This window comes from Globicephala melas, chromosome 10, assembly GCF_963455315.2.
Source record: "Globicephala melas chromosome 10, mGloMel1.2, whole genome shotgun sequence".
NCBI classification, from domain to species: domain Eukaryota; kingdom Metazoa; phylum Chordata; class Mammalia; order Artiodactyla; family Delphinidae; genus Globicephala; species Globicephala melas.
This window is the reverse complement of record NC_083323.1, coordinates 74,692,213-74,709,454: the sequence shown is the minus strand read 5'-3', so window position 1 is coordinate 74,709,454 and position 17,242 is coordinate 74,692,213. Positions and strand designations below refer to the sequence as shown.

The following is a 17,242-nucleotide window of genomic DNA, read 5'->3' as shown; positions in this document are numbered from 1 at the left end:
CAGAAAATTAAGAGCTCAGCAATGAATCTGGTAAAGTTGAAGGATACAAAATTAATGTACAGAAATTTGTTGCATTTCTATACACTAACAATGAACTATCAGAAAGAGAAATTGAGGAACCATCTCATTTCCCATGGCATCAAAAAAGAATAAAATACCTAGGAATAGATTTACCTAAGGAGGCAAGAGACCTGTACTTGGAAAACTATCAGGCACTGATGAAATTAACTGAAGATGACACCAACAGATAGAAAGATTTATCACATTCATGAACTGGAAGAATTAATATTGTTTAAATGACAATACTGCCTATAGCAATCTACAGATTCAATGCAACCCCTATCAAAATACCCGTGGTACTTTTACAGAAGTAGAACAAATAATTTTAAAATTTGTGTGGAGACACAAAAGACCCTGAATAACCAAAACAATATTGTGAAAGAAGAATAGAGCTGGAGGAATCATACTCCCTGACTTCAGACTATACTATGAAGCTACAGTAATCAAAGTAGTATGGTATTTTCACCAAAAAAGACACATAGATCCATAGAACAGAATAGAGAGCCCAGAAGTAAACCCACACACTTATGATCAATTAATCTACAACAAAGGATGCAAGAATATACAATGGAGAAACGACTGTATCTTCAATAAGTGATGCTGGTAAAACTGGAAAGTTACATGTCAAACAATGAGACTAGAACATTTCCTCACTCCATATACAAAATAAACCCCAAATGAAATAAAGACCTAAATGTAAGACCAGAAACCATAAATATTCTAGAAGAAAACATGGGCAGAATACTCTTTGACAAAAATCATAGCAATTATGTTTTTGGATTTGTCTCCTAAAGCAAAGGAAATAAAAGCAAAAATAAACAAATAGGACCTAGTTAGATTTTAAAAACTTCTGCACAGCAAAGAAAATCATTGACAAAATGAAAAGACAACCTACAAAATGGGAGAAAATATTTGCTAATAGTATGACTGATTAGGGCTTAATATCCAAAATATATAAACAGCTCATACAACTCAATATCAAAAAACCCCAAACAATCCAATTAAAACACGGACAAAAGAACTGAATAGACCTATTTTCCAAAGAAGACAGACAGATGGCCAACAGGCACATGAAAAATGCTCAACATTGCTATTCTTCAGAGAAATACAAATTAAAACCACAGTGAGATACCACCTCTCACCTGTCAGAATTGGGTATCATCAAAGAAGAACACAAATAACAAATGTTGGCAAGGATGTGGAGAAAAAGGAACCCTCTTACACTGTTGGTGAGAATGTAAATTGGTGCAGCCATGGTGGAAAACAGTATGGAGTTTTCTCAAAAAACTAAAAATAGAACTACTATATGATCCAACAATTCCACTCCTGGGTATATATCCTAAGGAAAAACAAAATCACTAATTTGAAAAGATACATGTGCCCCAATGTTCATAGCAGCATTATTTACAACTGTCAAGATATAGAAGCAACCTAAGTGTTCATCAACAGATGAATGGATAAAGAAAATGCAGTTCTGTCTATAATGGAATACTACCCAGCCATAAAAAGCAGTAAAAATCTGCCATTTGCAAAACCATGGATGAAGTTGGAGTATATTATGCTAAGTGAAATAAGTCAGACAGAGAAAGACAAATACTGTATGATATCACATACATGCGGAATCCTAAAAATCAAAATAAGTAGGGAATTCAACAAAAAGGAAACAGACTCACAGACATAGAGAACTAATTAGTGGTAGGGGGGCAGTATAGCGGTAGGAGATTATGAGGTACAAACAATCATGTATAAAATAAGTAAGCTAAAAGGATATATTGTGCAATACCTGTAGTACAGCCAATATTTTATAATAACTATAAATGAAGTATAACCTTTAAAAATTGTGAATCACTATGTTGTACTACTGTAACTTATATTGTACATCAACTATATCTCAGAAAAAAAGATGTAAGCTGATACCACCCCCCAATAAAAAGATATAGAGTAGATTAAGGAATTAAATAACAAGACCTATACATATGCTGCCTGCAAGAGACTCACTTCAGATCTAAAGACACACATAGACTGAAAGTTGAGGGGACAGAAAATGGTACTCCATGCGAATGGAAACAAAAAGATAGCTAGGGTGCCAATCAGACAAAAGAGACTTTAAAGCAAAATAATAACAAGAGACAAAGAAGAACACTACATGATTATAGGGATTGATCCAACAAGAAGATATAACAATTGTAAACATATATGCACCCCATCTAGGAGCACATAATAAAGCACATATTAACAAAAATAATGGGAAAAATTGACAGTAACACAATAATAGTAGGAGACTTTACGTGCCATTTACATCAATGGACAGATTATCCAGGGAGAAAATCAAAGAGAAAACACCAGCCATAGGACACATTAGAGCAGATGGATTAATAGATACATATAGAATGTTCCATCCAAAAGCAGTAGAATGCATACTCTTTTCAAGTGTTCATGGAACATTCTTTAGGATAGATCACATGGTATGCTGTAAAACAAGTCTCAAAAAATTGAAGACAATAGCAATCATATCAAGCATCTTTTCCAGCCACAAAACTATGAGATTAGAAATAAACTGTGAAAGAGAGAAAGAAAAAAAGAAAGAAAGAAGGAGGGACAGAGGGAGGGATGGAGGGATGGAGGGAGGGAGAGGGGGGAAAGGAAGGGAGGGAGGGGGGAGGGGGAAGGAAGGGAGGCAGAGAGGAAGGGAGGCAGATGGAAAAAATGCAAACACCTGGAATCTAAAAAACGTGTTAGAAACTGTGTGGACCATTCAGCAGTGGTCTCAACTGGAGGCATGTGTGAACAAATCTCACAAATAATGCTAAAGAAGGCCAGACACAAAACCACTATGTGATTTTGTTTATATAAAATTCAAAACCAGGCAACACTAAACTATGGTAATAGATGTCAGAAAAGTGATTACTTTGCAGGAGGGTGAATAGTGAATGGGAAAGGGAAGAGAATGGCTTCTGCAGTGCTGGTAAACCTGTTTCTTGATGCAGGGGTTTGTTATAGAGTATATTCAATTTGTGAAAATCAATTGTGCTGTATATGTAAGATCTGTACACTTTGACTTACAAAGTTTATTTTTAAAATGTGACCCTTTAGTTCCATCTCTTACGTTTAGAAAGCCCTTCCAAACTGAGAGATTATTTCATAGTCGTCTATTTTCTTTTCTTTATGTTGTTTTCTTTCTACTTATGTGGAAATTATTTCAGTCAATGATATGAATTTTAATTTTTAAGTTTGAATCTTATATATAAATTATTTCAAGTCATATGAAAGTATCTGTTATATTTCAATTTATCATTCTTATTCTCATTCAAAAGTAGAAACTTGGTTGTTCTTAAATAAACAGCTACCTCTTTAGTGGGTGCCAACTTGAGTTAATGTATAATGTTGGGTTTGGGAGATAGATATTAATATTAAATATTGTCTACAGACCAAATTAAAAGTAACATTTGCAGATAACTTGAGTTTTTTCCTATGCCAAGAAGTTAATCCTAATTCAGCAATGGTGACACTAGAGATATAAAATGATTTATTTTGGAAAGGTGGACTTATAACCCACATCTTTTCTAACCCACATTTATAAAACCTCAGCTCCATTCCTTTGCCTTAATTCCTGAGCCTACTAGAATGTTTTGTCCCATTCTCAACAGTTCTTCCCTGTAAATTCCCTTTCTTCTGTTTCCATAAATATATAAATTCCATGACTCTATAAATTCTCTTTCTTCCATTTCTATGATTCAGGCTTTTTTTTAGTTCTGATTTCTTTTCTCTTTTCCTAAGCTACATTGTATAAAATATTTTCTACTGTTCTGTTGCTCTCTTTACTATTCTTTCAGTATCAGTTTACTTTTAAAAAGCTTATCCCCATTACATTATTGCACAAATTATGATACTGTTGTAAAAAAAACCCAATTTCAGCCTAGTAACAAATATTTATAATTTTTTCCATAAATACCCATATTTGTTCCATATTTTAACCTAGTGAAAACTGCAAATAATTACAGAATTAACTTTAGAAAATTCATTCTAATGACAATAATGGCATCCATTCATTGCTTATTGCTTACAGATGCAGGAGTTGGCAATTAAAGTGGTGGATGAGAGCAAGGGAGGTATCAATATGATTATGACCTTTCAAGTGTGCAAGCCTGGGATTATTATAATGCCTAGAGATGATATTCAAGGGGTGTAAATCAATAGAGTCAAAGTAAATATAAAAATACAAAAACATTTGTCTACTCACCTATTAATAATTAGCCATTGTTCAGAGTCTCTTGTGTACCTTCCTAATAACCCCAGCTTCTGAGAAACTTCCCCTAGGCTCTCAAGGCCACCCCACAATCCAGCAATTAAAAGGTTGACCTTGGAAAAGAAAAGAACTTCCAGGACCCTACTCCCATTGCTCTCATCTATCTTGACAGGTGACAAACCTTTGAAATCTTACCCCTGGTAATCTTACAATGGAATAAAACTCATGAGAGGAATGGCAGATTTAAGGGTAAAATTGATGATTAATTCAAAATTGAACATAAGCAAATATTAGGGCTCAGTCTCCTATTTGTAAAATAAAGAGTTAACTCTAAAGGTCCCTTCAGCTCTAAGGACTCTAATATTACCTTATTACAAAAATTAGAAATTAACTTATTTTCCAAACTTGATTGATGACACTGTAATGGAAGCAAATGAATAGTAAGGTGATCAAAAATAAAAATTTACACTATAAATGTATTTTTTAATTTGAATTTGATAATTCTACATGAAGTTGGTAAAACTCATCAGAATTTGAACATGGAATAAAGCATAAAGTTAATTAAGCTGTATGACAAGAAGATCATAGATATGTGAATATAAAATCTAAGATGTCTATAAATTAAAAAAAGAATAAGCAAATGACAGCTGAATTAATTACTAAATGCCCGAAGTTTCACTAGAGGCATAAAAGCTCTAATAGTATTCAAGATAATTTAACAATTTCAAGTAAAGGGTGGAAATGAGGAGATAACAAACACTGATGGAGAACTGAGAGTCCATTAGATAGACAACATGGTTATTTTAAATACTATTCTCTATAACAATGAAATAATACAGCAAGAATCTACTATTGGGTTGGCCAAAAAGATAGTTTGGTTTTTTCTGTAACATCAAATGAAATTTTTGGCCATCCCAATACATTAAAGTCATTATAATCTGTACTGTGAGGAATAATAAGACAAAACACAGTCCTTAACCTCAAGGAGTTTACAATTTAATATGAGAGATAAAGCAGAAAGAAATAATTTCAATATAAGACATACTATGTTAGATATGCTAATAAATATTCCTAAATGGCAAGTGCAACACACAAGAGAGAAGGATTAAATGAATTTAGACATATAAAGAAATCTTTCAGACAATTCACAGCATTTAAATTAAGCCGGAATAGAAAACCAACAGGCAAAAATAAACACAGAAGAAGTTTTCCATGTGTTGAGGCTATCTAAGCAAATATATGGTGATAGAAGAGAGCAGGGCAAACTCTGAAACTGCATAATTGATAGTGGCTTAGAATAGCACTTCCCAAAATCTATCCTGCATATATCTTTTAGTTAAGCACTAGTTTGAAATGTTTATATAATTTTCTTCAAAATCTTATTGAAAATAAGAAAAATCTTTTTTCCTTGAAATACAGATCTGAGAGAACCCAAAATCATTCAAAGTGAGCAAAAGAATATAAAAATATTAAGAAAAATTAAAATATTGTTGTATAAAGATTGGAGTTTTTCATTAAGTCACATCACGTGGTAAGCTGTCTGGCACATAGTACATGTTCAATAACAATTTCTTCCAAAATTAATTAACAGAATTTCTATTGGATGATAAATAAATAAAAACATACGGAAGTAAAAAATTGATTGCCACTTCAGTTTTCAAATATATACTAATTAAATCATTCTTTCATGAGAGCAAGAGTAATAGATTGAAGGGGAAAAGAGGACAACACAAGCTAAATGTGAGAAAAATCGTTACTTAAACTTTTAGTAGGTGGAAGAAAAAATAGTATGTAAATAAAATGTAGATTATGAAATTCTGTTTATTAGCATTTTTTTAAAGTTTCAAAGAAGTAATAGGTAATGGAATAAGAAAAGATGCTGACTCTTATCTATTGAATGCATGTTTAGGACATTGAAGGTTAATTGCAAGTAAATAGAGGGCTATTGTTAGAGAAAGATTAATTAGAATAAGAGGAAATTAAAATAATCAGAAAAATATAAAGGTTTATATAAAAGCCTCCTTGTAAATGAGTTATAATGTCTCAGACAATGTTAAGTTCTTGAGCGAAGCACTGAACCAGGAATCAGTTATTTTATATAATGATGACATATAATCATGTAAATAAAACACCAAATGCATTTATCAAATATTATTTTCAAAGGTGACATACTAGAAAATGATAACATTTGTACAGCATTTCACAGATACATTTATTTACTTATAATGAGTATCACTATTTTAAATGGCTACATTTGAAAAATTTAGAGTGATAATGAAATTTTTACTCTATGTTCAGAGGACACCACAAGCCAGGATTTTATGACTGGCAGTTCACTAGCTCAGCCACTTCATCAAATCATCATTTTCTGGGAGACAGAAATTTACTCAGTGGCCCTTTTACAATCAGTCCCACATTAGAACCACTTAGTTTTAATGCAGAGCTGTTCCATTAATGCTCCTTGAATTTTAAATTAAGCTACTAAGCCAGCTGAAGAATTTGAAGCTTTTCAAGGATACTACCACTGATTGTTTTTGTAACCAGACTAGTCAGTTTCTTAGCACTTCAGCTTTTCAATTGTTAAAATGAGATTTAAATATTCTTCCTTCACATCACTTGATGAAATGGTAGGAACTATGGGAATGATTTTAGAAAAGTGGTGTAACTTGTTGAAATTAAGTACATAAGTACATTTAAACCAATTATTCATACCAAGGTGAAGCGATGTCTCTGCACGCTCAAATCACTGTTAATGTGTTAAAATTTTAAAAAAGTACATATGACTATATTTCTTTTATTTTAAAGTAGCTCAAGATACCCATTTTAATGTCAGCTGGTTGCTTCTCAACAGCATTACCACATTTTTGTATATCTCATAGATGCACAAGATGTTTGCTACAGAATTAATTTCAAGTTGATGAATTGAGTCAGACATACCATCAGATTTCTAACCTAAGATCACACCAATTCCTGAAGTTCCTAATCTGTAAATACCATTATCACCTCAATTATCTCATGTACCCTAGCAAGTAAAACACAATATAAGCGTGTAACACTGTCAACCATTTTTCACTTGAAGTTTTGACTGAAATACTCTCTAGATTGAAACATCAGATTACTCTATTGGTTTCCTATGGTTAAATTTATAGACTAAATAATATAGATGACTGACCAACTTTTCTCCACTTTGTAAGGGGACAACTCTAAACTTGTATTGAATGCAGACAAATAAAACTGATCTAAAAATAAAACAATTGATATAAAGTTATTTATATGCATAATAAACAGAAACCTCAATTAAATACAGCCAGGAGATCAGCAGAGGAAGCTCTCTCACACTGCAACAATAGCAGAGTCCAAAGGAGAAGAAAGACTCATCTTCCTTCCTGGCAAGGACTCAGACAATGAAAAGCCACATAGTCTTTCTTTCTTTTTTTTTTTTTTTTAACATCTTTATTGGAGTACAATTGCTTTACAATGGTGTGTTAGTTTCTACTTTATAACAAAGTGAATCAGCTATACATATACATATACATATACATATATCCCCATATCTCTTCCCTCTTGCGTCTTCCTCCCACCCTCCCTATCCCACCCCTCTAGGTGGTCACAAAGCACCAAGCTGACCTCCCTGTGCTATGCGGCTGCTTCCCACTAGCTATCAGTTTTACATTTGGTAGTGTATATATGTCCATGCCAGTCTCTTACTTTGTCCCAGCTCACCCTTCCCCCTCCCCATGTCCTCAAGTCCATTCTCTAGTAGGTCTACATCTTTATTCCCATCCTGACCCTAGGTTCTGTAAATTGATACAGCCACTATGGAGAACAGTATGGAGATTCCTTAAAAAACTAAAAATAGAGCTACCAATATGACCCAGCAATCCCACTACTGGGCATATACCCTGAGGAGATCATAATTCAAAAACAGTCATGTACCACAATGTTCATTGCAGGTCTATTTACAATAGCCAGGACATGGAAGCAACCTAAGTGTCCATCGACAGATGAATGGATAAAGAAGATGTAGCACATATATACAATGGAATATTACTCAGCCATAAAAAGAAACGAAATTGAGTTATTTGTAGTGAGGTGGATGGACCTAGAGTCTGTCATACGAGTGAAGTAAATCAGAAAGAGAAAAAAAATACAGATTCTTTCTTTACTGTAGCTCTCCCAACTTCTTTTTTTCTTTATAAAAGCAGCCCCTTCCCTTGCCCTTCAGGGACTTGCATGTGGCTTGCCCTGGTTACAGACTCTGAATTGAGATTCTCCACTGATCCTAAATAAAGCCATCTTTGCTGGAGAAATATCTGGCAGTTTATTTGTTTCAGGTCAACAATTTCATTAAACTTTACACAGTGCTGTCCAATATGATAACTGCCAACCATATGTTGCTACAGGGCACTTGAAATATAGCCAGTCTCAGTTGAGATGTGCTGTAAGCATGAAATACATACCAGATTTCAAAGACTTAGTATAAAAAAATTTAAATTTTTCTCCTTAATAATTTTATATTGATTCCATAATAAAATAACATTTTGCATGTATAAGATTAAATTTTTAAAATTATTTTTACATCAATTTCACTGGCTTAGTTTTACTTGTTAATGTTGCCACTAGAAAATTTGAAATACACATATGACTCACATTATATTTCTACTGAACAAAGCTAGTCTAGCTGTCAAAAAGAAAAAAATAAAGGATGGAAGCCACCAAGCAGATACTGTTTTCTAAAAAGAAGAATCAAAAGCACTCGGATATACATTTATAGAATTTAAATAATGATACACATATAGGATTTATGACAAATATTAAAGATGGCAGGAAGACAAAGAACAGAAAGCAGTCTCTGCTGATAATTACATTGTATCATAAAACACGAGTATCATATCATGTTCACTCTGATTTAAGAAAAGAACAACTACATTGAAAAATTATGCCAAATATATAAAAATGAATGCAAAAATGTAATAGCAATATGTTAATATACCACATGTAACCACCAGGTGGAATATCAACTTGTATCACAATCTACACAGTGACTATTTTATTGTATTATAAAACTTATATCTGCATTATTTTATAACTTTTAAGCATCATTTTTATCGGAGACTAAATTGCCTTTCAAATTTCATATATTATTTAGTTGAAAGGATTATCAAATTCATTTAATGATGATTTTGATTTTGCTTTTTATAAGTCATTCACCAAATGATAATTTTGCTTACATTAAAAAAAAACCTAAAAAAACCCCCTGCTTTAATGTACATGGATTATACAGAATTCCACATTAAAATATTTTATATTCAAATATAGAGATATATTTCACATTAAAGAAAGCATTTTTACCCCAACATTAAAAAGTTATTAGGCCACTTATATAATTAAAATGCATTCCTCTCATTATTCTACTAATTGTAAAATTCATTTTGAAGAAATATTTAAAGTTCCCCTAACAATCTTTTCCCTCCCAACTTCACCCTTTTATTGTCAGACAGTCTTGAACTCCTCAGGCTTCCTTTGAATGTGCTGCTCATGATGGCATATCTACCACCTGCCAATCTTTCTCCCAAATAATTGATAATCCAATGACAACACAAACTTACAAAACCATGTATCCAAATATTTTCTTTGCTGCTAAATTCATGCCTCCAAGCATCATTTTTAATTGAAAAAAGTTCCTAAAGCTAATGAATCAAATGCTTTACTTCTTTGAACTACATTTCATAAATGATGTCTTTCTCTAACTCTATTTTTCAATCTATCCCTACTCTCTTTGACTTACCTTTGCTCTCACTCTAATTCACATAATATGAGACAGCTCTTTTATACATTTCACTAGCCTGTTTGATGTCTCTTAGGATTCTTTCAAAACATACACTCATTCATCTCTACCAAATTACCAAACTTCTTGTTACATAAGACTTTTACCTAAGAATGATTCATCCATTTTTTACATCACATTGAAAGCAAGGTACAGGAATACCTTGGAGGTATTGTTAGTTTGGTGCCAGACCACCACAGTAAAGTAAATATCACAATAAATTGAGTCACATGAATTTTTTGGTTTTGCAGTGCATATAAAAGTTATGTTCATTCTCCAAATAGATCACATGCTGGCCACAAAACAAGTCTCTATAAATTTAAGAAGATTGCAATCATATCAAGCATCTTCTGTGACCACAACAGTATGAGACTAGAAATAAACACAGAAAACACTGCAAAACCACAAAATGTTAAGGCTAAACAATATGCTACTAAACAATCAATGGGTCACTGAAAAAACCAAAGAGGACATTAAAAAAGACCTGAAGACAAATAAAAATGGAAACACAGTGATCCAAAAGTTACGGGATGCAGCAAAAGCAGTTCTAAGAGGGAAGTTTACAGTGATACAAGCCTACCTCAGGAAACAAGAAACTCTCAAATAAAGAATCAAACCTTACACATAAAGGAACTAAAAAAAGAAGAACAAATAAAACCCAAAGATAGTAGAAGGAGAGAAATAATAAGTATCAGAGCAGAAATATATGAAACGAGTAAAAACAGAAAAGACCAATGAATCAGAAGCTAGTTCTCTGAAATAATAAACATATTGATAAACATTTAGCCATGCTCATCAATAAAAAAAGAGCCCAAATAAATAAAATCAGAAACAAAGGGACAAGTTACAACTGATACCACAGAAATACAAAAGATCATAAGAGAATACTAAAAATTATACACCAATAAAATGAACAACCTAACATAAAATAAACAACTAAGAAGAAATAGATAAACTCCTAGAAATGTAAACTCTCCCAAGACAAAATCAAGAGGACATTTTTAAAAAGGCCAATTCCAGTAATTACATCAAATTAGTAATCAAAAAACTCTCAACAAACAAAAGTTCAGGACCAGATGGATTCACAGGTCAATTCTACCATCATTTAAATCACTTAGGCATTTAACCATCATTTAATCATTTAACATTTAACACAATCATTTCACACCTATCCTTCTCAAACCTATTCCAAAAAGTTGAAGAGGAAGGTATGCCAGAATCACTATGATACCAAAACCAGACAAGATGCCACAAAAAAGAAAATTACAGGCAAATATCACTGATGAGCAGACATGCAAAAATCCTCAACAAAATATTAGCAGACGGAATTCAAAATACATTTAAAGGATCATAGACCATGATCACGTAGTATTTAACCCAAGGATGCAAGAATGATTCAATATCTGCAAATCAATAAATGTAGTACACCACATTAACAAACCAAAGGTTAAAAAGCATGTGATCATCTCAATAGATGCAGAAAAATCTACTGTCAAATTCAACATCCATTTATGATAAAAACTCTTAACAAAGTGGATATATAGGAAACATACCTCAACGTAATAAAGACTATACATGACAAGCCCACAGTCAACATCATACTCAATGCAGAAAGCCTCAAAGCATTTACTCTAAAAGCAGGAACAAGAAGAAGATGCCCACTCCTGCCACTTTCATTCAACAAAGTATTAAAGGTCCCAACCACAGAAATCAGATGAGAAAAAAAATTAAAAGGAATCCAAACTGGAAAGGAAGAAGTAAAGTGTCACTCTTTGCAGATGACATGATACTATATATATATATATATATATATATATATATATATATATATATATATATATGAAATTCTAAAAGTGCTATCAGAAAACTATTAGAACTAACAAATACATTCAGTAAGTATCAGGATACAAAATTAATATACAGAAATATGTTGCATTCCTATACACTAAAAGCAAACTATCAGAAAGAGAAATTAAGAAAACAATCCAAGTTACAACTGCATCAAAAAAATAAAATACCTAGGAATAAATTTAACCAAGGAGGTAAAATATTTATACTCAGAATACTATAATACATTGTTGAAAGAAATTGAAGATGAAGCAAAACAAATGGAATGACATACTATGCTCACAGATTGGAAGGATTTATATTGTTAAAGTGACCATACTATCCAAGACAATCTACAGATTCAAAATCATCCCTATCAAAATACCAATGTCATTTTTCACAGAACTAGGATCAATAACTCCCAAATTTGTATGGAAATCTCTGATAGACAAAACAATCTTGAGAGAGAAGAAGAAAGCTTCAGGTATCACTCTACCTGATTTTAAAGTCTACTATAAAGCTACTGTAATCAAAATATTATGGTACTAGAACAAAAACAGAACCATACATCAGTGGAACAGAATAGAGAACCCAGAAATAAATCCACATTTACATGGTCAATTAATCTACAACAAAGGAGGGAAGAATATAAAATGGACAAAAGACAGATTGTTCAATAAATAATGTTGGGAAAATTGGACAGCTATATTCATAGGAATTGACCTGGGCTACTTATTCACACCATACACAAAAATAAACTCAAAATGGATTAAGACTTAAGTGTAAGAACTGAAACTATAAAATGCCTAAAAGAAAAAGTAGGCAGTATACTCTCTTACATTCATCTTAGCAATATTTTTTTGGATCTGTCTCTGCAGGCAAAGGAAACAAAAGAAAAGGTGAACAAACGGGACTATATCAAACCAAAAAACTTTTGTACATCAGAAGAAACTATCAAGAAATAAAAACACAGCTAAAAACACAGAATGAAAGAAGATATTAGCAAACAATATATCTGAAAAGGGGTTAATATCAAAAATGTGGAAGGAACTCATACAACTCAACAACAATAAAAACAAACAAACAGAATAAGAAATGGGAGAGGACCTAAATAGACACTTTTCCAAAGAAGACATACAGATGGCACATACACCAGGCACATGAAAAGATGCTCAACATCACTAACCATCAGGCAAATTTCAAATCAAAACCTTAATGAGATATCACTTTACACATGTTCAGAATGACTATCAAAAAAGACAACAAATAACAAGTGTTGGTGAGAATATGGAGCAAAGGGAATCCTCATGTATTGTTGGTGGGATTGTAAACTGGTGAAGCTACTATGGAACACAGTAAGACAAATTCTCAGAAAATTAAAGAACCGCCATATGATCCAGCAATTTCACTTCTGGGTATTTTCCCAAAGAAAACAAAAATACTAATTTGAAAAGATATACGCACACCAATGTTCATTGAAGCATTATTCACAATAGCCAATATATGGAAGCAACCCGAGTTTCATTTGATAGATGAGGAAGATGATACACACACACACACACACACACAATGGAATATTACTTAGAAATTTAAAAAAATTGAAATCTTACCATTTGCGACATGGATGAATCTAGAGGGTATTATAATAAGTGAAGTAAGTCAGACAGAAAAAGACAAATACCTCATGATTTCACTTATATGTATAATGTAAAACAAACAAACAAACAAACAAAACTAACAAATAAAATGAAAACAGACTCATAGATACAGAGAACTACTGGGTGGGTGCCAGAACGTAGGCAGGTAGTGGGTATGTGAAATAGGTGTAGGCGGTTAAGAGGTACAAACCTGCAATTATATAATAACTAAGTCATGGCATACTACACAACATAAGCAATATGTTCAATAATGTAATAACTTTCTATGATGATAGATGGTTATAATACTTATCCTGGTGATAATTTCATAATCTATGCAAATGTTAAAATACTTTGTAGTACACCTGAAACTAACAATATTGTATGCCACCTCTATTTCATTTAAAAATGTTATGTTCACACTGTACTGTTGTCTATTAAGTTTGCAATAGCATTATGTCTAAAAGAAACAATGTGCATACCTTAATTAGAAAATACTTAATCACTAAAAATGCTAATCATCATCTGAGCCTTTGGCGAGTCACAATCTTTCTGCTGGTGGAGGGCCTTGCCTTGATGAATTTTTCTACCCATGTAAGCAGAAGAAATAAGGGGAGGTGCTTCCTCAGGACAGGCCACTTTTTCAATCAAATTTGTTCCTGTATTAACAGTAGTGCTTGGGTATCTAGACATTTTCATCTTTTGGGGCTTGGCTGCTGGCTTATATAAAACACAGAGAGAATGGCCTTGCTTAGATCTTGAGCTTTAACCTAATGCTTCAGCTCCGTTTACCAGTGAGCTCTAGGCTGGAATGGAGAACACTAGCCAAGTAAAATTAAGTGACTTTGATTTCCCACTTGTCATTCTCCTTTGGTATCTGTATATTCAGTCCCTTCAGGAACCACCTAAAGAAACAGTTATCTAGAGCAAGGTGAGATTTGAGCATGTCTGGGTTCCTTGGTTTAACATCATTTAAAAACACCTCAATATCAGTCCTACTTAAAACAGTAGAAACAGTGGAAAAATACTTAAAAAAGAAAGAGAAAAAGTAGTGTGTTCCACTCTTTTACTCATTAAGATGCTGGGGTATGCAGAGGGAGACCATGATTTTGGAGCTCTGCTTAACTATTTTTATTGGCAATCACCAGACATAATTCCAGAGTTTTGTTTTGCTGTTTGTTTGTGAGGTGTGTGTCCTTTTTTTCTTTTTGGAGGGGGAGCTCAGGTGTGTTCCTATGGATGATAGGTGTAGAAAGGTTATAGGAATCTTCAGAGAGATTATGAGATACAGAAATTTGAGAATCACTACTCTAGATATAAAACTAGAATCTATAAATTGTGCATAATGAGAACTCATCAAGTCCAAGTTGAAAATCTTTACTATGTTACTAGAAAGAAGGACGACCTCTATTTTATTTCACAAGTTTGATACAATCATTCTTAAAATCTCATGTGAACACCTCAGTAATGCTTAGAAAAACAAGACAAAAAATATTCAATATAAAATTAAAATTTGAAAATGTGGTCATTTCAGCATATTTGCTTCTTAAAGCATTATAAGTTTTAAGAGCAAAAACAAAAGAAAAGACAATGCCTTACCTTCCATCTCGATCCCAGTCATACACCTCTACTTTGACTGTTCTGTCCATGGGGAAAACATATACACAGAGTGAAGTTACTTAGTAAGATCAAATTAACATATGATTGAATGTTAAAAAGTAAGTTATAGATTTTCTTAGATAAAATATGCTTTCAGGTTTTACAAAATAGTTTAAAGTTGATTTTGCTAATTTTAATACTATTCTTCAATTTATATCTTAATAGGTTTCTAAAATCATACAGATTTTTAATTCTTTAAACAGAGTAAGAAAGTATATGGGAAAAGCATTTATAGTTTGACATAGCTTCTCAATAGAGAGGTATAGAGCTACTCCTCCACTCTTCAAAACCATTATCTTAGAGAAGTATTTCTCAAACTCAGCATGGATCAGAATCACATGGAGGGCTTGTCAAAACGTGAATTGTTGGACCTCATGCCCAGTGTTCCCAGTTCAGTAGGCCTGGATTGGGCCCAAGACTTTAATTTCTACAAGTTTCATCAGTTGCTGCTGATGCTGCTAAATAGGAACCATATTACAAGAATCACTTTCTTAGAATGAGTACAATTAAATAGAGTTATGATACTATTAAATAAAGTGACAGTCAAATAGCATAATAAATTTTAAAGTAAATTTAATGACATATACCAATATACCAATCAATAGTTCTTTCTATGATATTTGTTAATATAATAAATCTTCATTTTTCTAATATACGAGTAATAAGATAAAAAAATATCTTTTGGGGTGAATAGGGGGTTTTGTATTATAATCTTACAATCAACTTTCATAAGAAAAAGAAAATAACTTTGATACTAAAAATCTTCAGGTATATTGTGGGAAGATCTTCAGGGCCACCTCACCCACCTATTTGTAAAACACCAGAATTTCCTTGTTCTACATGTCTAGAACCTTTATAATTCAGCAACCATGGGAGCAGTGATATCAAATAGGATTCTCAGGAGTAAATCAGGGTTTATAACATATGTAGTCATAAACTTATGTATCTTGTATATTTACTTATTCCTCTCTAGAAAGATAATACCAAATGAAAATCTTGAGGAAATGAAAATTCTGGGATGACTTTTGAATATGTTAAACAAATATTCAATATATTTTTATCACTTTGCACATTTTTTTCTTGAAAATTAGTTAAATCAAATTTTAATTTCTCATATTATCCCTCCTCCCCAAATCATTGTGGATTAAAAAAAAAGTTATTTAAAAAATTCTGAATAAATCAACTATGCTTTTGTAAATACACATTTACATTGGTAAAGGAGCCAACTTAATTTTTAAAATTCAACTTAGATTATTGGATACAAAAACTATAGTGAACATTCAAAACTCTCAGAAAAGTTGTCATTTATTTTACCTGTCATAATCGCCATTACATAAAGCTCTGACTGAGATCTTGAATGCTTGCCAAATAGGATTCAGAGTGTTTTTGACAACTTCTGTTTTATGACAAATTGTAAAACTGTAAAAAAAAGTTTTCAGTTATTTTCATGATTCAGTTATAATATATTGTTTTAGTAGTCATTCTTCTGTTTCTTTTTGTGCAGAATACATGTTACCAGTCCCTCTTTTGCTGCTATATCAGTCAATAAAAAGAGATTTGCAGTTTTAAAACTTTAAAGGTTAGCTCATCATAACATAAAACAATGAGATTTCACAATGAGTTTACTAAAAATGATCTGCAAGTTCAATAAATCCTAAAGCTGCATTGTAAATACTCTCTATAAAAATTGTGGTGACAAATTGATACAGTGAAAAGTATCCATGGGTCACTAAGAATATGAAGGTCATCAGTAACCCTGAGAAGGGCAGTTTTGCTGGAGTGCTGGAGACAAAAATCTGGTTGGAATGGGTTTAAGAAAGAGAAGAGAAAATGAGGTAGAGTGTATAAACAACACTTTTGAGCAGTTTAGCTGTAAAGAGAAAAAGAGAAATTGGGGATAGCTTAAAGGGGAAAGATTAGTCAAGTGAAAGGTTTGTTTTTTGTTACTTTTTAATTTTTTTCAAGATGAAAGAAATAACAGCAAGG

At 32.3% G+C, this 17,242-nt stretch overlaps 1 protein-coding gene across 1 annotated transcript in view; it reads right to left on the bottom strand.

Moving 5' to 3' along the window:
- CPNE8 (copine 8) overlaps positions 1-17,242 on the bottom strand; it is a 246,164-nt gene that overhangs the window by 131,470 nt on the left and 97,452 nt on the right. Inside the window, exons 5-6 of the mRNA XM_060306321.1 lie at positions 16,571-16,675; positions 15,197-15,238 (exon numbers count right to left, since the gene is read on the bottom strand). Of these exons, the coding sequence (XP_060162304.1) occupies positions 15,197-15,238; positions 16,571-16,675 (147 nt within the window). The remainder of the gene's footprint in view (positions 1-15,196; positions 15,239-16,570; positions 16,676-17,242) is intronic.